Source organism: Gekko japonicus, unplaced genomic scaffold (assembly GCF_001447785.1).
Source record: "Gekko japonicus isolate JY-2015 unplaced genomic scaffold, Gekko_japonicus_V1.1 scaffold604, whole genome shotgun sequence".
NCBI lineage: Eukaryota > Metazoa > Chordata > Lepidosauria > Squamata > Gekkonidae > Gekko > Gekko japonicus.
The window spans coordinates 650,643-671,031 of record NW_015175374.1 but is presented as its reverse complement, the minus strand read 5'-3'; the positions used below and the strand labels follow the sequence as shown (position 1 = coordinate 671,031).

The 20,389-nt window shown below is 47.7% G+C and overlaps 1 protein-coding gene across 2 annotated transcripts in view; it reads right to left on the bottom strand.

Annotated features, from left to right (window-relative positions):
* Positions 1-10,767: 10,767 nt before the first annotated feature.
* The window catches only part of LOC107122428 (CASP8 and FADD-like apoptosis regulator), a 38,406-nt gene continuing 28,784 nt past the window's right edge, over positions 10,768-20,389 (bottom strand). For both annotated transcript variants that reach the window (XM_015425525.1, XM_015425526.1), the window contains exons 9-10: positions 15,810-16,290; positions 10,768-11,145 (exon numbers count right to left, since the gene is read on the bottom strand). In XM_015425525.1, the coding sequence (XP_015281011.1) occupies positions 11,010-11,145; positions 15,810-16,290 (617 nt within the window). In that variant the 3' untranslated portion in view covers positions 10,768-11,009. The remainder of the gene's footprint in view (positions 11,146-15,809; positions 16,291-20,389) is intronic.

The following is a 20,389-nucleotide window of genomic DNA, read 5'->3' as shown; positions in this document are numbered from 1 at the left end:
AGAGCGGCTTTGCATTTCCTGGTGCGCTGCAGGGCGCGCGTTTAAGAACCCTCCTCCGACCGCCCCCCAGTTTGACGGCGGTGGGAGGGCCCCGTCGTTTCCGCTCTCTGGCCTCTGCGGGGAGGAGTCGTCTCTGGGCTGAGACAAGTTTTCTGAGTATCTGAAGTTTTCGGAGGGAAACAAGTTTTCTGATTCTTTGAAGTCTTGGGAGGGAGACAGGTTTTCTGAGTATCTGAAATCTTGGGTTAGGAGAAGATTTCATCATTATCTGAGAGCGGGGAAGGAGCTTCTTATGGCTGTATCTAACTGTCCTGACTGTTCCCTGGCTGGAAGGCCAGATAATGAAACTGAAGCTCAAATACTCTGGCCACCCAATGAGAAGGGAGCACTCACTGGAGAAGACCCTGATGCTGGGAAAGATTGAAGGTCAAAGAAGACGGGGACTGCAAAGGATGAGATGGTTAGACAGTGTCATCGATGCAACGAACATGAAATTGAGCAAACTTCAGAGGACAGCAGAAGACAGGCGGGCCTGGCGAGATCTTGTCCATGGGGTCGCGAAGAGTCGGACTCGACTGTGCGACTGAACAACAACAAACTGTCCTGGGTGGGGAAGGCATGGAAATATGGAGGAGGAGATTGGAGAGGGGATACAACCCTGTTTGGTATATTGAACCGGTGTTCTAAGTAGTGTGAGCTAGCTCACAGTTTTTTAGCCTCCAGCTCACACATTTTTGCCTTAGCTCAGGAAGGCTGGCTCCAGAGCAAACTTAATTCATGCAGTAGCCAAATCACTCACTCACAGCTTTAATGCCAGGAGTTCACAAAGTAGAATTTTTGCTCACAAGACTCCACAGCTCAGAGGGAGCATTGTACTGAACACCTTAGCGCCTCCATTTTGTCTTGAGGTAATTCCATTTTGTTTACCTTCAGCCAATCCCCCACAGCCTTCAGCCACTAGTGAAGCATATTCACAACTTCTCTGGATCTTGATGGAAAGGGTAGAAGTGGCTGTTCTCTGAATACTAAAATACTAAAATAACTCACTTCCAATCACCAGATAATCTCTCCCAGTGTGGTCTCATGAAGCTATTAAACGCAATAAGGGACAAAATGAAACTTTGTGGAACCCCACAGGTCAAGCCAAGGCACCAAGCAGAAATGACTGTCTGAAATTTACCCTCTGGAAAGGAGGGGGGGGGGAAGTCACTATTCAGTTGGTGAGGATGATACTTGGCTCACTTTTCTTGACCAGGACAAGTTGTTTCTGCTGGGGAGTTGTTTCTGCTGGGGAGTTGTTTCTGCTGGGGCCGCCCTCATTGCTGCCACCATCTCTGTCCCCCTAGCCAAACTTCTGGGGCCACTCCTGCTACTTGTTTACTCTGGACCGGGGACTGCTCCTCTCTTGGCTGGATCTTCGGGGCTTTAGGGGCTGCTGTAGAGAGGGATACTGCTTCACAAGGGCCTGGTACAGTAAGGGAAGACATTTCTACAATTCTGGGAGAAACCTAAAATTTAAATTTTGAAAGGAGATCAGTTTTTTTAAAAAAGGTTGAAAACACTAAGATCTTGTGAGATTGTATGAATTATGTGCTGTCAAGTCACTTCCGGATTACAGCAACCCTGACAATTAATTACCTCCAAAATGTCCTATCATTAACAGCCTTGCTCAGGTCTTGCAAACTCAAGGCTGTGGCTTCCTTTATCGTGTCCGTCCATCTTATGTTGGGTCTTCCTCTTTTCCCACTGTCTTCAACTTTTCTTAGCATTATTGTCTTTTCCAGTGAGTCTTGTCTACTCATAATGCGACTACAATAGTACAGCAGCCTCCATTTATTAATTTCTTGTTTAGTCATTTACCTCATGAAATACCTTTTGAGATACTGGCAGCCATCTTGGAATGCCAAACATGGATACTGTTTTCCTTTTGAAACTTTAACTGAATTGAGGAGGAAAGGAGGAGTGAGCAGACAGGAAAGACTAAAAAGATGAGGAATTAAAACATGGAATCAAATGTGAGCTGGAAAGAAAGGAGGAGAGGGAGCAGCCGCTGGAGGGAAGGAAGGACTGGAAGGAAAGTGGCAGGTGAGGGGGAAATTAGAAAAGTAGTGGGGAGGAAACAAAGAAAGCAGAGAAAGAGGAAAAGCTGTAGGTGCTGCAAAGGGGGGGAAAACTGAGATGGCGTGAGGGGAAGGCTAGGGTTACCAGGTCTTACCTCCTTGCCAGAGGAGGGTGGGAGGGAGCTCTCCAGGAGAAGAAGAAGAGATTGGATTTATACCCCACCCTTCACTCAGAGTCTCAGAGCGGCTTACCATCTCCTTTCCCTTCCCCTCCCCACAACAGACACCCTGTGAGGTAGGTGAGGCTGAGAGAGCTGTTCCGAGAACTGCTCTCTGACAGAACTATGGCTTGCCCAAGGTTATCAAGCTGCTGCAAGTGGAGGAGTGGGGAAATCAAAACTGGTTCTCCCAGATTAGAGTCCGCACACTTAACCACTACACCAAACTGAGGGGGTGGGGCAACATCGCCACACGCAATGTCCCTGATGTGATGACATCACACAGAAGTGACATCACCATGCCAGGTATGTCATGCAGTGACACATTGGTATTTTGGATAAAACTCTTATGGTTACCACAGAGTTGTGCCCGAAATGCCATAGCATCACTGTGTAACACCCCCGGCGTGATGACGTCACTTTCACGTGACATCATGTTGGGGACGTCACACCGTGGCTGCTGGGGGCAGTGGCGGACAGAAGCCCACGAAAGCAGGTGATCCCGTGCCCCCACCTGGGAGCTGGCAACCGTGATGACGTCACTTTCACGTGACATCATCATGTTGGGGACGTCACACCATCGCTTCTGGGGGCAGTGGCGGGCAGAAGCCCATGAAAGCATGTGATCCCTTGCCCCCACCTGGGAGCTGGCAAGCCTAGGGAAGGCTCAGCCTGTGGAGAATGAGATTACCTCCCCTGTGTGACCCACACTTTTTGGTATTTGTCACCCATGAGGCCAGCTGTCCGACAGCAGATACCACTAACCACAAAAGGCAAGCACCCAATAAACATGAGGTAGGCCTTAAATGCTTCAAACATCCACATCTTCAGGTTGTACCGACTGGAAAAACCAAACTCCCAGAAGCCTAACGGATGCTCCAAGTACATTCAAAACATATTTAGATGATGTAGTATCCAAGTCGGATTAGATTCAAGCAATTTTATCTGCAAAGTCATTGGCACATTGATCACAGCCAATTTCTGAAACATTTGCTATTTATCCCTGGAGCCTGGACACGACAGGCCTCTCACCATTCAAAATGTAACTGGTCAATTCTGCATGGATGCAACAGTGGCGAAGTGAACTTCGCCATCAGCACAGCCTTAAAATGAACTCTACTGTTTGTCCGACTGGATTTGGTTCAAAGTTCATTGCTCTCCCTATCAACCCGGCTGTTTCAGAGGACCCAGTTTCATAAGGCCTACTAAATCTGTGGGAAATAGTCATGCCACCCGGCGATTACTCTCACCATTCAAAATGTAACTGGTCAATACTGCATGGATGCAACAGTGGCAAAGTGAACTTCGCCATCACCACGGCCTTAAAATGAACTCTACTGTTTGTTCGACTGGATTTGGTTCAAAGTTCGTTGCTCTCCCTATTAACCCAGCTGCTTCAGAGGACCCAGTTCCACTGAGAATGACACTTGCAGACCCTGAACATGTGGGAGAAGGACCTTAGGAACAATCCTGTCCACTCCTTGGCAGGCTTCCTGATTCATAAGGCCTACTAAATCTGTGGAAAATAGTCATGCCACCTGGCAATTAACCCCCCAAACAGTGCACTCCTAAACTCAGAGGTAGGGTTGCCAGCTCCGGGTTGGGAAACCACGTCCCCCTTTCAGTTATTTATATATTTTTCTTTAGCAAATTTATATGCCACTTTTCTCCCGGAACACAGGGCTAAAGGCGGGTTACAAACATCAAAGGTGTATAAATCTAAAAAGATTATAGTGACTTAAAATTCTAATATATCAAAACATACCTTACTCACACCCCCATTACCACCAAAATAAAATGGGAGAACAGTACACTAACAACAACAAAAACACCCACAGAGACAAAAAAAATCAGCTAAGAGACACAAAAGTTAAAAAAATGGAAACACAATTTTAAAAAAATGTTAACAATCTGAAGGTCAAGGCAAGAGGCAGCCTCTCCTTCCGAGTCCCAGTTCTTGATATCATTTCTAGGCAGCGGTGGACTTGTAGTTCCACAGGAGAAAGGAGGAGCTGGTGATTTTCCGGTCAAAGATGGTAAAAGAAATGTCTCCCTGCCCAGTCTTTATATCCTACCTTGTATTAAAAATGCTAACAAAGCAGGAAGCCTAGTTTTGAGTACAGAAACCAAGTGGAGGCTGAACTCCCCCCTCCCTTCCCTGCATGACCCCAAGACAAATTGAGGCTGCAGATTTATATGCGTCAATCCTATACTTATCAATTTCCAATCCAATTATTCAAAGCACAGAACACAAAACGAAAAACTTCTGATTGATCAGATTGAAAGAGGAAGAAAATCTTACCGATGAGCGATACCAAAACATCATTACCTTCTGTCACCCGCTCAAAATAAAATTGCCTCAGATTTGTACACTGCAGTCCCTTGCAATCTATTTAATAACATAAATTAGATGGATCCTAATACCTTGCAAGTAGATAAATAGGTACCACTTCAGTGGGAAGGTAACAGCGTTCCGTGCGCCTCGGCGTCTAGTCATGCCGGCCACATGACCACGGAAACGTCTTCGGACAGCGCTGGCTGTTCGGCTTTGAAACGGAGATGAGCACCGCAACCCTAGAGTCGGATTCGACTAGCTTTCGAGCAAGGGAAACCTTTACCTTTAATACCACTGGTGGATCCCTCCACCCACTGGAAAACCACTGCGGGCCAGGGGCAAGTACATTTTTATGTTTTTCAGTAAAATTGATCTTTGAAAACAATAACAACAACACACAAATATACAACAAAGGAAGTGATCTTGTATAAAAAATGCTCATTGAGCAAATCCAGCATAGACTCAAACCTGTTGCCTATGGGCTGACAACTTCCTTCAAAGAACCTATCAGGATATAATTGAGTCTGGAGGCCCCAGATTTTAAGTACAGCATAGACATTTCCTCAGAATGTCTTTCCAAGATTAGTAAAGCAGAGCTCATCTCAACCTCAGATTTGTTCCTCAGAGAAACATACTGTAAACAATTACACCATTAATAAGCAGGGGATCTGCAAGAACTTGCATGTGGGAGAATTTAATTTATTCCTCCAAGCACTAATTCCTCTTTCCCATTCCTGAAAGCTCCTATAGCCTCTCTCCCTTTTCTGCTGCCTTCTCTCCTTCCCACCTATCAGCAAATCCACCTTTATCTGCTCCCTGTCTTCAGCTGCCCCTCCCTTCCCTGCAATGACTTGTGGGAGCACCTGACCTCCCCCGTACCACCTCCCCACACCATTTCCTGGTTCCCTTCTCCTGGCAGCCCCCATATCCTCAACTTTCCCTGCTTCCTTCTCTCCTTCCTCTCCACCAACGAACCTCCTGTAACTCTGAAAACAGCTGAGTCAAGAGCCATGTTTTTGGGCCACCTTTGTGACTTCTCAGGCTATATGCTGTCTGAGATTGCAGAAGAAGCCATGTTTGATATTAAAACCGAGAAACGGATAGCAGGGTGCAAGCAACAGAAAACCTGTCTCACAGAGATGTGGCAGCATTTTGGAGGCGGCTAGGAACTGGTTGGCTACTGTGTGATGCTGGACTAGATGGACTATTGGCCTGATCCAGCAAGTCTCTTCATATGTTTTAGACACTCCCTTGACAATAGTTCTGTTCTTTGGCTTCCTGAGGATTTATCAACATTCAGGCCATGATTAACAATCCAGGTTCGCAGAATAACTTGCCTTTTAGGACCATCCAAGGGTCTGCTTTATGATACAGAATTCCCTGGAAAACTAATCACAAGGCCATTGGCCATCTTTGTTAATCACCTTTGCTAATTAGGCTTGTCACTCTCATAATTTAATCAGATACCCAAGGAAGGCCATTGAGCCCTGCCTAGCCCTTTGTTAAACCAGGAAAAACTGGTATTCTGGGCAAGTAATCTAATCACCTCAGGTTAATATCCCCGTTTCCCCATACTTTTGAACATGGTCAGTCATGCCCATATTTGGAGTTCCTTCTTCTTCCCATTCCCCTAAAATTTAAACCATCCAATAAGATTAATGGCTGGAACCCAATCCTGTGGCAGCAGAGACACTGTCCCCTTCTCAGTGTCATGAAGGTGCATAAAAGCCCCCTCTCAGCTCCCAAAACCTTTGCATCTGGTTTCTGGATCCTGCCCGTTACCCCAACCTCATGGCTGTTCTGCCTCCTTGCTGAAATCACCGAGTCTGACCTGGGCTACAACATGGACTGTAAGTCAGGCTCCCAACATACTGGATTCCTCCTTCTTTCTTCTCAGGACAGGTATGTATTTGTCTCCACCTTGATCTATCTCCCTTTGTTTTTTTACCCACATTGCACTACATGGAAAGCTGGCATTTTGGTCCTCTCATCTGGAATTTAGGCCTCACATCTGGAAGACTGGACAACTCTGTCCCAACAGATTCCACTTCTCCCCACCCACCCCCTCTGTTTTTTACTGACTGAAACCAAGGCTGGAAGGCTGGCAGTAGGGTTGTGGTTGCCTAGCAACTGCCCCCTGGGGCATTTGTTTCTTAAAGCTACAAGTGCTGCTTCTATTATTTGAGGGGCTTATCTCCCTTTTTTAAAAGATGTCCAATTTTTCTGCAAACTTGTTTTTTTTCTCAGGGTTTTAGTAAGATCCATCCTGTCGGTTCGTGGCTCCAGCCTCCAGATTTAAGTAAGTATCCACAGAAGGCCATTAGATATATTGATGAGGAATAAAATTAAGATCATATGTTCACAGAGCCAAACTCAAATCCATTTTAGTTTACTGTCTATACAGGCTTGGATCCTAAATCTGCCATCCCATCAGCGTCACAGCAGTTCCACTGACAAAACAGCCTCTCTACTTGTGGAAAGGGCAGTTTTCATTTACTTCCTTCCCAGTTCAAGCCCCCTCACACTGCCCCCTAGCCATTTCTGGGGGACCTACTGACCCATCGCAGCACAATTTCAGGGGTCAAGGAGGACGTTGGGGCGGGTGACTCGGCATGAGCAGCTGAGGATGGTAAGCCAAAATATCCAGGCTTACAGATCAAAATACGAGGCACAATAATGAAAAATGCACTCGCTTTGAATTGGCCGGATTTCCCGGCAAATACACATTGAAGTGACAAGAGGGAGAAAGAATGGACCTTGCGGGGAAAGTAATCAGTTTTTTCTTTGCAGCTTCTGCCTACATTTATTCATCATAAGTAACTCACACCTCAATGGGGTTTACTTACTCTGCATAGGACCAAGCTGCCAGTCTACTACCAAAACAGTGATCATGAGTTTCCAGTGAATTTAAAAGGGAAAGCATGATAGTTATCAACAGCATTTCATTTTGTTCTGTAGGGGCTTTCTAGCAAGTGAAATGGGGACTGGCGTCCAATACTACATAGGATCTGCTGCAGTAGCAGGATCAGACTGGAAATATGCTGGAGCCCTTTTTGGACATAAATGTGTGTGTTTTTAATGCAGAATAGAAGGGCAGGAGAACCACTTTACAAAGAATTGTACATTTACTGAGCCCCATTTTAGCCATGCTTATTCAGGAGCAAAATCCTACTGAGTTTTGGAAGTGGGCACTTGCACCCAAGTAAATCTGCACGGGACTGGACCCTTAGACTGAGCTTTAGGCTAAAAGTGCAATAAACGGAGAGGAAATCGCCTGGCAAGACAGAGGCCTTGTTTCGGGGGGGGGGGGCAGACAGGAAGCTCCCTCACTGTGCCCCCTAGCAGACAGGAAGCTCCCTCACTGCGCCCCCTACATGTCTGCTTCGCACTTGCCTCAGAACTATTGTTTTGGTTGCTGGCACAAGGCAAGCTTCCTCCCCCAGCCCAGATGATGAAGTATCTTTAAACAGAGTAAAAATATATCCTTTCAGTCCACAAGTGCACGCCAGGCACCTGATGGAAAAAATAAAGCAGGCGCCCCTTCCCGCAAGGTATGGGGGGAACAGGAAAAACCAAAAGACCTGGATTTGATCCACGTGATCAAAGGGACATTTAGAGCAGCGAAGTGGGGCAGGGAACACTGCTTACGTTGTAGCCCAAACCTCCCCACCCTGGATTTTAGATGAATATAAATTCACGGTGAAGAGTCCACCAGTGGCTGCTGGGCACAGTGACTAAAGGGAACCTCCATGTTCTGAGGTGGTCTGCCTCTTGGTACCAGCGCTGGGAGCTGCGTCAGGGGATATTTATTGTGTTTTTGGCATTGTTTTTATCAGGTGTATCTGACATCTTGTTAGCTGCCCCGAGTCCTGTTCAGGGGGAGAGGGATATAGATTTGATAAAAAAAGAAGAGATTGGATTTATACTCCACCCTTCACTCAGAGCGGCTTACAAACTCCTTTCCCTTCCCCTCCCCACAACAGACACCCTGTGAGGTAGGTGGGGCTGAGAGAGCTCTTGACAGAAACTGCTCTTTTTCAAGAACACCTCTGACAGAACCATGGCTTGCCCAAGGTCATCCAGCAGCTGCGAGTGGAGGAGTGGGGAATCAAACCCGGTTCTCCCAGATTAGAGTCTGTGCACTTAACCACGACACCAAATAATAATAAATAAAAGACTTTATGCTCTATACTGTCTGTTGGCCCTCCAGAGGAACTGGTTGGCCACTGTGTGAAACAGGATGCTAGACAAGATGGACCACCGGTCTGATCCAGCAGGGCTCCTCTTGTGCTCATTCTTGTTCATAGGTATGGCCTGTTGGTGATTTGGTAACAATTGTGCTTGTCTTGCCATGTGCAACAGCTTCCATTTCAGCTTTCCAAACTCCCCCCCCCCCCCAAAAAAAAATGCCTTTAATATTTGGTCAGGCCAGGCCAAGCAGGGGAATGGGAATGGAAAAGAACATGTGATGAAATGTAGAGTTTTAAGTCATACATTAATGTCAGTTGTTTCCATTCGATTTTTTAAGGGATTTAAAATCCCACGTTGCAGTTATTGTAGTGGTTACTCTGGATAGGAATGGCTTGAAAGAAAGAAAGAAAGAAAGAAAGAAAGAAAGAAAGAAAGAAAGAAAGAAAGAAAGAAAGAAAGAAAGAAAGAAAGAAAGAAAGAAAGAAAGAAAGAACCATATGAAAAACAGCATTCCTGTATGGTGAACAGTAATCAAACCAGTTACTTAGAAGAACTGAATTTCCTTGGGTCTGATCCAGGACATGAAGTTCTTTGGAAACTTCAGGGGCATGTAAAGATTTATAAAGATGACGGATGCACGAAAAAGAGCATGTTGAGTACACCATACACAAGTTATTCTAAAAAAACACAAAACGTCTGATGAAATTTTGCCCAACACTACGAAAATAAATATTACTGTCACTGTCATTCCAACACCACTCACAGACAGGAAACATGTTCTGATCCAGTCCGTTACTGTAACCAGACAGCTACTTCTCAAACTCTGTGGCTTAAACTCCAGTCCCCGTCCCCCCTGCTCCATCCCTTGCAAGAATAAACATAACCCCGTTGCTTTCCCTGCCACCCACACGAGTTTCAATTCGACTTTTATGCAGCCAGTTGAGTACTGGAGCATTATAGCAGGATTCTTATGGTGAGTATCCTCCTAGCGGTCTGAAGGGTGGGCTGGATCCCAGTACATGGGCCAATACGAACTTGAGTTGTGTGGAAGACCTGAGTAATGGGGCGATACCTTCGCTGTGCTACTGCGCTTACTCCTTGCTTTCAACTCTTCAACAAGCAGTGAATTTAGAACGGCCTGGATACAGAAGAAAAGGAGATGCCTATGGAAGTAATTTTTCCATGACGAACACATCCCAGGAAATCTCAGCACGAATGCGATTATGATGTACAAGAGCACTCAGGGTTCTGAACTCAGGACATTGTCTTTCAATGGCTGGCCAGGAAATATAGGTGTTTTTATTATACAACATGCACCTCTTTCCAATTACAGGCTCTAGAGGTTCAAAACCCAATAACAAGATGGCAGGAACAAGTTATTTGGCGCCCCTTGGTGGCATTTTGACCATAAGACCCCTTCAGTGTTCATGCAGACCTTCTTTTCCGTGGCTCACAGTGGTCAAAGAGTGCATTCCGCTTACAAAGCGTCTTGTCTCTGCTGGGTCCATCCCATGTGCTCACACAGAGTCTCTAACATCATAAGGCTACACCCAGTCTCCCTCTTCAACTTTCTGCTGGGCAGAAAATTTTACAAAAATTAGACCCTGACTGCTGTCATTCTGCAACCGATATCTATGCTAGCTTATCCTGAAGGTGTGCATTCATCAGGTTTGCATAGTTTACGGATGCTAGATAAAAAATAAGGCCAAGGCCGATGGTGCAAACTCAGGTAAAAATGCATGTTATTACTCAGTCAAATTTCCAAAAATTCCCTACGCATTTCGCCAGCAGGCTTCGTTGGGGGAAATCTGTTCATCTTGCAGTTCTTCAAAAAGAGTAAAATGGTCGGTAAAAGATCGGACCTATGGATCTTTTTCTCTTTTTGAAGAACTGCTGCAAGACAAACAGATTTGCCCTGACGAAGCCTGCTGGCGAAACGCATAGGGAATTTTTGCAAATTGAACTGAGTAATAAAATACATTTTTACCTGAGTTTGCACCATCGACCTTTTTAATCTCCTGTGACTCATGCGGTTCTTTATTTTCTAGTTTATGGATACAGAAACAAAAACTTTTGAACAACCCACCTGTGCTTGGCCCAGGAAGCAAAAGTCTGTCATTTAAGCTTAACAACTCAGCAGGTGTATACATGTGGTTGGTATACCACGGTGTGTGTGTATATGTGAGAGTTCTGGTTTTTTAAACTCTAGCTTCGTGAAAGGTAGAGCTTTTTTCTCAGGGTGTGCTTTAACAGGAGCGAGTACTGTTCCGTAGGGTGATGCGTGTTCCTCTCGTAAACTCTGTTGTTCAGCTCCAGAAGAATATCTATCAGAGACAACTTCCTGTAAGAAACAGGGAGGAGAGAAAATGGAAAGAGTGATGATCTTCTACAGCTGCGTAACACAATGAGATGATTAATCTCCAAGACATCTGTTCCCAATCTCCGGCCTGGCAGCGCCAAGCTTGGCAAAAAAAGATCCTTATCGATTGGGTATAAGAGCTTTGTTGTGACCCCAATGGCCCAGGCTAGCCCGATCTAGCCAGATCTCAGAAGCTAAGCAGGGTTGGCCCTGGTTAGCATGGGAGGGGAGATGGCCCGTAGCTACGGTGGTGGGGGCTATTCGGCACAGCCCCACAAGATTTCCTTCTGAAAAGGCTTTTAAAATTATTTTAAAAACATTTCTCCCGGCTTGCCTCTCTGGTCTCCCCCCTCCCCTGGAGGGGAAAATGGCATCTCCCCAAACGCTGCTTTATATTTGCGGAAGGGACCCGCTAGCTTGCCATTGGATTCCACTGGGTGGAGACTGGAGACAAAAAAAAAAAAGGCTCTGTGGAGAAGCAGCTGCTGTTGCTGAGGGGAAGGCTGGGGAGGGCGAAGGAGTGCAGCGTGAGTGGGAAAGAGCCACGGCTGGGATGGGATCCCTGAAAGGTGAGAGGACGGAAGTATGGGCTGAGTGGCAGATCCATGGGAGGCGGGTGAATTCGAGGCCTGCCCCCCTTTTAAAGATGGCTGTGCACTGACAGAAAAAATAATGGCAAATAACTACAGCCCCATCAGGAAAAAAAAATTGCCCCACAAGCCACAAAATCCTGGCTACTATGGGCCTGGCATGGGAGACCACCACGGAAGTCCAGGGTCACTGTGCGGGGAAAGGCAATGGGCAAACCACCTCTTTTCATCTCCTGCCCTGAAAGGCCCCAAGAGGGGGCTGCCGTAAGTCAGTTGTGACTGGACGGTGTTTTCCAACACCACACATGAGCTTTCCCATTCAAGGCTGCCTGCTGATTGGTTAAGAGATGCTTCCGACCCATGGATTACGACAGGACTTCCACCCAACGAAGCACACCTAGTGTCAAAGGAGTTGATGGTCTGAAGCCAAAAGCCTCTCGTTTCTCACGTCTTCCACCTCAGCGCTGCTCTTTGCATTTTCTGACGTACAAAACAGAACAAGGCTTAACTGCTAAGATCCAGCCAGCTGGATCGTGGGTGCAGAGAGTTTTCTGGTTCTCAGCTAAGGGAACAGAAAGAAACTTGGAGATCCCTAAAGATCTTTCCATCCCAGAACTGGAACGGGGAGTCCTACGGTGACCGTGTCTCCGCATGGCAAGTCGGGGGCAAAACTTGAGACCCCCTCAATGTGCAAAGCTATATTGTTAGCTTCCGTAAAGTGAGATGTGCAACTGGAACACTCCTCTGCTTGTGGAAGAGGACAGAGAAACCCCCACTGGGGCCCGTAGCTAAAGTGGGGCTAGTCGGGGCTCCGCCCCCTTTCTTAAAGGGACCGCCCCCACGGGCTCCTTCCCTAGAACAATCAGTGATCCTCCCATCTCTTTTGTAGAAGTCCTCAGTGTAGAGAAAAACCTTGCAGCCGGATCCTGGGAGGGTTTACTCTAGAGTCAGTCATTTCAGTCTTGGAAGACAAGACATTCGGCTATCCTGTGGCTTGGGGAGGGGTTAAATATACTGAGGGCTTATACAGAAGAGATGAAAAGATCACGGATTGTTCTAGGGAAGGGGCCAGGGAGAGCAAGGAGGAAAGAAATTGGGGGAGCATCAATACTAGGTTCCCTTTCCTGCCTCCCCCCCCCCAAATATCTGCCAAATGGGTTTTGCATTTGGGACGATCTACTGCAAGACCAGGGCGAGAAAAAGGGGTACGGATTGTTCTGTACGGTTGTGTACAGACAGAAAAATAACGGCAAAAACGGCAGCCCCACCAGGACAAATTTTTGCCCCACAAGCTACAAAATGGCTACCCTTGGTGGTCCACATTGTTATTAATTCTTTATTTACAGCCTGCCTTTCTGCCCTCATCAGGACCCCCAAGACGGCTACCAGATTAAGAACATATTCAATAAAAAAGACATTTTAAAAACCAAAGAGAAACATGTCATTAAAACAGCTAAACCCAAAGCAAAAATACACAAACAGCAGCATAAAAACAGAGATGAAAACATAAGGCAGGAAGGAGGGGCCACTGAGGGAACGCCAGACGAAACTGCACCTGCTGGCGGAAGATGGCAAAAGTAGGGGACAGGCAAGTCTCTCTGGGGAGACAGTTCCAGAGTTCTGGTGCCACAACGGAGAAGGCCCCCTCCCGGGTGGCCACATGCCTAATCTCAGAAGGCGGAGCCAGCTGAAGCAGAGCCTCCAAAGATGACAGCAGGGGTCAGGTAGGTCTATAAGGGAGCAAGTGGCCCTCCAGGTATGCTGGTCCCAAGGCACGCAACTATGAAACAGTTTCGGGCCTTTGTATTCCAAGTTTTCATTAAAAAAAAAATCTGTACCAAGAAAAGCTGAACTGTAAAAAAATTTACAGAATTTATTCTGCTTTTGTTGGTTACGGGGAAGAATAAAGAAGTATTGCATAGCACCAGAACTTTAGCCATCCACCCCACTGGCTTCTGAGATGTTAGTAAATGCTGCCTACAATACATAAAATGTAGAATCCTTTTTTTTTTTAAGTGACTGTTCAGTTTCTCAGGAAGCTGAATGGGTGCACACATTCCCACATTCTGTGCCGTTTCTCCCTTTTGTGGGACTGCAACATATGCACAGCCCTGTCCAAGAAGATTACCAAGAACATACAAAGAGCCCTGCTGGATCAGACCAGTGGTCCATCTAGACCAGCATTCTGCCTCACGCAGTGGGGCCAACCACTTCCTCTTGAGGGCCATCAACAAGGCATAGAGGCTGAGGGCTTCATAAGAACATATGAAGAGCCCTGCTGGGTCAGACCAGAAGTTCATGCAGTCCAGCATCCTGTCTCTCACAGTGACCAGTACCAGTTCCTCTGAGGGGTCAGCAACAGGGCACAGAGGCTGAGGCCTTCCTAAGAACATCAGAGGAGCCCTGCTGGATCAGACCAGAGGTCTATCTAGTCTAGCATCCTGTCTCATACAGTGGCCAACCAGTTCCTCTGGAGGGCCAACAACAGGGCACAGAGGCTGAGACCTTCCTAAGAGCAGAAGAAGAGCCCTGCTGGATCAGACCAGTGGTCCATCTAGTCCAGCATCCTGTCTCACACAGAGGCCAACCAGTTCCTCTGGAGGGCCAACAACAGGGCACAGAGGCTGAGGCCTTCCTAAGAACATCAGAGGAGCCCTGCTGGATCAGACCAGTGGTCCATCTAGTCCAGCATCCTGTCTCACACAGAGGCCAACCAGTTCCTCTGGAGGGCCAACAACAGGGCACAGAGGCTGAGGCCTTCCTAAGAACATCAGAGGAGCCCTGCTGGATCAGACCAGTGGTCCATCTAGTCCAGCATCCTGTCTCACACAGAGGCCAACCAGTTCCTCTGGAGGGCCAACAACAGGGCACAGAGGCTGAGGCCTTCCTAAGAACATCAGAGGAGCCCTGCTGGATCAGACCAGTGGTCCATCTAGTCCAGCATCCTGTCTCACACAGAGGCCAACCAGTTCCTCTGGAGGGCCAACAACAGGGCACAGAGGCTGAGGCCTTCCTAAGAACATCAGAACAGCCCTGTTGGATCAGACCAGAGATCCATCTAGTCCAGCATCCTCCTGTCTCATACAGTGGCCAAACAGTTCCTCTGGAGGGCCAACAACAGGGCACAGAGGCTGAGACCTTCCTAAGAACATCAGAAGAGCCCTGCTGGATCAGACCAGTGGTCCATCTAGTCCAGCATCCTGTCTCATACAGTGGCCAACCAGTTGCGCTGGATGGCCGACAACAGGGCACAGAGGCTGAGACCTTCCTAAGAACATCAGAGGAGCCCTGTTGGGTCAGACCAGTGGTCCATCTAGTCCAGCATCCTGTCTCACACAGAGGCCAATCAGTTCCTCTGGAGGGCCAACAACTGGGCACAGACGCTGAGGCCTTCCTAAGAACATCAGAACGGCCCTGTTGGATCATACCAGAGGTTCATCTAGTCCAGCATCCTGTCTCACAGAGTGGCCAATCAGTTCCTCTGGAGAGCCAACAACAGGGCATAGAGGTGCCGAGGCCTTCCCCTGATGTTGCCTCCTGGCTCTGAGATTCAGCGGATTAGTGCCTCTGAATATGGCGGTTCCCCTCAGCCACCATGGCTAGTAGCCATTGACAGACTTATCCTCTATGAATCCATCTAATCCCCTTTTAAAGCTTTTTTATTCCCATGGCCATCACTACATCCTCTGGCAGCAAATCCCACATTTTAATCACTCTCTGTGTAGGAGAAGTATTTCCTTTCGTCTGTCCTGAAACTACTGCCCATCAGTTTCATTTGAAGCCCTCAAGTTCTAGTATTTTGAGAGAGAGAGAATCAGTTCTCTCCGTCCATTTTCACCACCCCAGGCATCATTTTATAAACCTCTATATCATGTACCCCTCTTAGTCGTCTCCTTCCTAAACTCTAAAATCCCAGACTCTTCAGCCTTTCCTCACAGGGGAGATGCTCTAATTTCTCATCATTTTGGTCGCCCTCCTCTGTACTTTTCCCAGCTCTGCAATGCCCTTTTTGGGAACTACGTTTTGTTTTGTTTTTCTTCTGAAGAAGCCATCTACCTTTTGCGCGTCTCGACCAAGAGCTCCGCAAGCGTGGACAGATAGTAGGAAGTTGAGTTCGACGATCGCTCTAGGGCCGACGCATCCACCATGCTCTGGCTCCAGAGAATGTCCGCTACCTGGGGGATAGCATTCACGAGATCGCCGTCCGCCTCCACGAAGCTGCGGGGCTCTTGCCGATGTCCCGGCTCGACGTAGCTCTGGACGAAGAAGAGCTTCGGCTTCCCTAAGAGGGCCGTGCACTTGTCGCCGGTGAAGAACCTCTTCACCTTCTCCAGAGGGTAGCCTGGCAAGTGGCGGTCGGTGCAGAAGATGTCCTCGCGGCTCCCGCGGCTGACCACGACGCAGACGAAGCAGTCGTAGTCCTTGTGCTGCTTCATCCGGGCCACTTCGCACAGTTTGTGGGGCAGGGACTTCACGTCTAGGAAGGGGTAACTGTGCACTTCGAAGCTCAGGATGGTAAAGGCTTCGGCCAGGACACCTGGAGAAGGGACAGAGAAACGAGCCTCTTGAATGCACACGCCTCCACGGGAAACTCAGACCCCCCTGGGGCTCTTCCGCAAAGTTGAGGCTCGGTCTATGCAGCGGAAAGGTGAAGAAATCACTCCTGAGAATCTTGGCTGAGCTCTAAAAGGGAGGAGGAGGAGGAGGAGATATACTCCACCCTGGAGTGGGGAATCAAAATATACCCCTGGAGTGGGGTATAAAATATTATGTATTTTAATGTAATGTAACTTGTATTTTATTGGAAGCTGCCCTGAGCCCGCTTGCGGGGAGGGCGGGGTATAAATTTGAAGAAATAAATAAATAAATAAATAAATAAATTCACTCGGAGTCTCAGAGCGGCTCACAAACTCCTTTCCCTTCCCCTCCCGACAACAGACACCCTGTGAGGTAGGCGGGGCTGAGAGAACTCTGACAGAAACTGCTCTTTTTCAAGAACAGCTCTGACTGAACTACGGCTTGCCCAAGGTCATCCAGCAGCTGCGAGTGGAGGAGTGGGGGAATCAAACCCGGTTCTCCCGGATTGGAGTCCGCACACTTAACCACTACACCAAACTGGCAGACGGAACAAGGTTCTAACCCCCAAAGCTACAAAGATACGCTTGAATGTATGTGAACCGTGCCCTGGTGAAGTCTCAGAAGCCCTGAGAGGAGGCTAAACAAGATTCCTACTAGAGCAAAGTTTGAGTCCAGTGGCACCTTTAAGACTAACAAAGCTTTATTTATTCATGCGCATGAAAACTTATACTCAGAATAAAACATTGTTGGTCTTAAAGTTTGGTGAGGTGGTTAGGAGCACGGACTCTAATCTGGGAGAACCAGGTTTGATTCCCCACTCCAGCACGTGCAGCTGCTGGTGTGACCTTGGGTCAGTCACAAGATCTCTCAGAGCTGTTCTCTCGAGAGCAGTCCTCAAAAGAGCTCTCTCAGCCCCGCCTGCCTCACAGGGTGTCTGTTATGGGGTGGGGAAGGTAAGGAGAGTGTACACTGCTCTGAGACTCCTCTCCTCCTCTTCTTAAAGGTGCCACTGGGCTCAAACTTTGTTGTGTTGCTTCAGATCAATATGGCCACCAACCTGACTATACCAAGATTCCCGCTAGTTGGGCAGAAATAAGCTTAGATGCTTTCCAACGCTCTCTGTGCCTAGCAAAGACTAACACATGGCCAAAAATAAATACATATGCCCCTTTAAAATATACCATATTCACTTGAAAGGAAGATGACCCTCAATGTAAGACATCACCCCCCAACCCACCCCCCATGTTATACCCTATAAGATTTTTTTATCGGACATAATGGTAACTTATGTACGACTTTTAAGATGACCCGCCTCCCTTTCTTTGAGGGCCTATCCGGGGGGGGGGCACACACCTAGATTTGCATCTAAATATAGTAAATATTAGGGTGATGCCCTGGCCGCTTTAAAATTTAGTGGGTTGGATCCAGATTAATGTTCCTGCTAACAGAATACGCTGGATCGTTTCCATCGATTCTTTCTTCCTGCTAGAGGACCCCCTCCCAGTTTGCCTCTTGTCCTGTTCCTGCGGGTCCCCCGTCCCCCCACAAAGCAGCATTTTGGGGTGATTGACAGGCTGCAGCGGGAGGGGGAGGCAGGACATTCTCTTCCACTGACGGCAGTGCCTTTACACGAGCGGAAGGGTGCCGTCCGGATCCAGCCCAGACTCAGGGGAAGGGGAGATGGCGTTCCTCCCCCTGAACGACATGGAAGCCTCCCAGCTCCTCACTGGTTTGGCGGGTGTCTTTGTTCGGCGCTGGCCTGGGTGAGACAAGGCCAACGTGCCCCTGGCACCAAAGGAGCCTTCCCCATATTTACGTAACAGCCACCGCTGAAGGCGGTCCCTGAAACTCTTCTCTCACTTCCACATCCTTCTCACCTGACCCAGCCATTCCCCCCCCCCCATCCCCTTCGCCAGGACTGTGAATAATAGGCTGTTTCTCCCTCATCAGCCACTTTTACCAGGAGAGAAAGGCTGCCCGCCCACGCACAGAATTTCAAATCCAGGTGAGAAACAGCATGCCCTTAAAAAAAAAATTTTTTTCCTTTCAAACGCGGAACCCTTTTGGGCCTTGTTTCTCCCTGCTGGAACAAAAGACTCGACCGAAACCGCAGCTCCAGCTGATAATCTGCAGTCCAGAAAATTCCCTCACGCGCTCACGTTACCAAGGATGCCGCCGGGGAAGACGGAACAGATACCTGCTGATTGCTGAACACAGGCTGGGGAGAGCTCTGGCCCTGCTGAAGGAAATCTCTTTCCAAAGCGGCTAGCAACTCTCCCCCCTCCGCAAGCTCTCTGAATTGGGGGGAGCAGGTGGTGGAGACGGCATGCAGAATTTAAGCATGGCAGGCCGGGCAAAATCCCAGGCCGAAGCAGCCTCGATACTCCATGCAGCAATGGTACCATTATGCAAATTGGCTTATTTTGCATAATTACATAAGTCACAAAATGTGGATTGCCGGAGGATAGGTTTTTTTTTAAGCACGGCACACACACGCACATACAGCCTTGTTCAGAACTTCACTACAGGGGTGCAGGGATCCATACGGGAGTCTTTGATCCTGTGGCATTCCTTGCTAGACAGGTATAAACTCCGGCTTCTCCCCTTGGCCTGGCGCCCACTGCGAGGCCCATGAAGAGTAATAATTTTACTTAGCAAAGCTTAAAAGAGGATTCCTTTTTAAAAAGCCAGTTGGTACATGAGTCAAATGGGAGGCATGGATTCCAAAAACGCCCACACTTCCCCGTCTGCTTTGCTTGTATATCCAATTATTCAGGAAAGGCAGGCAGAGAAGAAAGAACAGGGAAAGAACAGACAGCAAGAAGAGATAAGAGATGAAAACGCTTCCTCCCAACCCCCCAGGTTTGGGGCAAGGGTATAGGGGAGTGTGCAATTGCACTACAGCGGGACATATTTAGACATAGTGTTCAGAATATCAAGCTATTACAGGGGAAGGAGGGGAAATGGAACACGAGAGGAAATTCCCAGTAAAGTCACTAGAGGGCAATATCACACTATTATATCAGCCTCTACCTATATATATGGACTGGTAATTTCTGTTTTGATGTATCTGAAGAAGTGTGCCTGCACACGAAAGCAAGCTTATACCTTGAATAAAATTTTGTTGGTCTTAAAGGTGCCCCGCTGGACTCAAGCTTTGTTTTATGGTGATTAACTGGCTAGTGAGGAACAGAACTCCTTGCTGTCTTTAAAAAAAAACTTTGCCCTGGCTGTATATTTGAGATATGTCTTTTCTGCCTTTCTCCACAACGGACAACCAAAAGCCGCTTGCAGCATTGTTCGCCCCTCCTCCTCCATTTTATCCTTGTAACAGTCATTGTACATAAAACGGAGGAAGAACAGAATGACGTACCCCCTCTTTGGGCTCCAATCATGGAGGAAGAGGGGTATAAATGAAGTAAAAACAACCAACCACCTTCTGAGGTACGTTAAGCTGGTCATCCGGTTAGCTACCATGGCAGAGTGGGGATTCGATGGCAGGGTGGGGATTTTCTCCAGGCAAACTGATTTCTGTCTGGGTGATCTCCAGCCCCCAACTGGAGGTTGGCAACTCTAGTTTCTCTGGAGGCAATGGATGTTTTGGAGGCTGGATTCTATGGCATTGTATCTTGCTCAGGCCTCTCCCCTCCCCAAACCCTTGCCCCCCCCACCTTTTACTGACAGAGACAAGCCTGGAATACTGTGGCTACCTAGCAACAGCCACTGAGGGAATCTGTTGCTTAAAGCTACAGGCACTCTTTTTAACATTTTCGGATTTTTTAAACTACCCAGTGTGTTGTTTTTTTTAGATTTCATAATTTTTTGTTGTTGTTGCAAACCTGGGGCCCTTCTCAGGTTTCCAGAAAGATCTGTCTTGCCCGTCCACAGCTCCTGTCACCGGATTTAAGTATCCAAAGTTATCCTGTCTTCGTTATTAGAATATAAGATGTCCAGTTAACAGTGAACAATTTCCACCTGCAGGCTTCATAACCTCTTACGGTGCCGGAACACCAGCACTCTACTTTGCTACTAATGCTAACATGCACATCTTTTCCTTT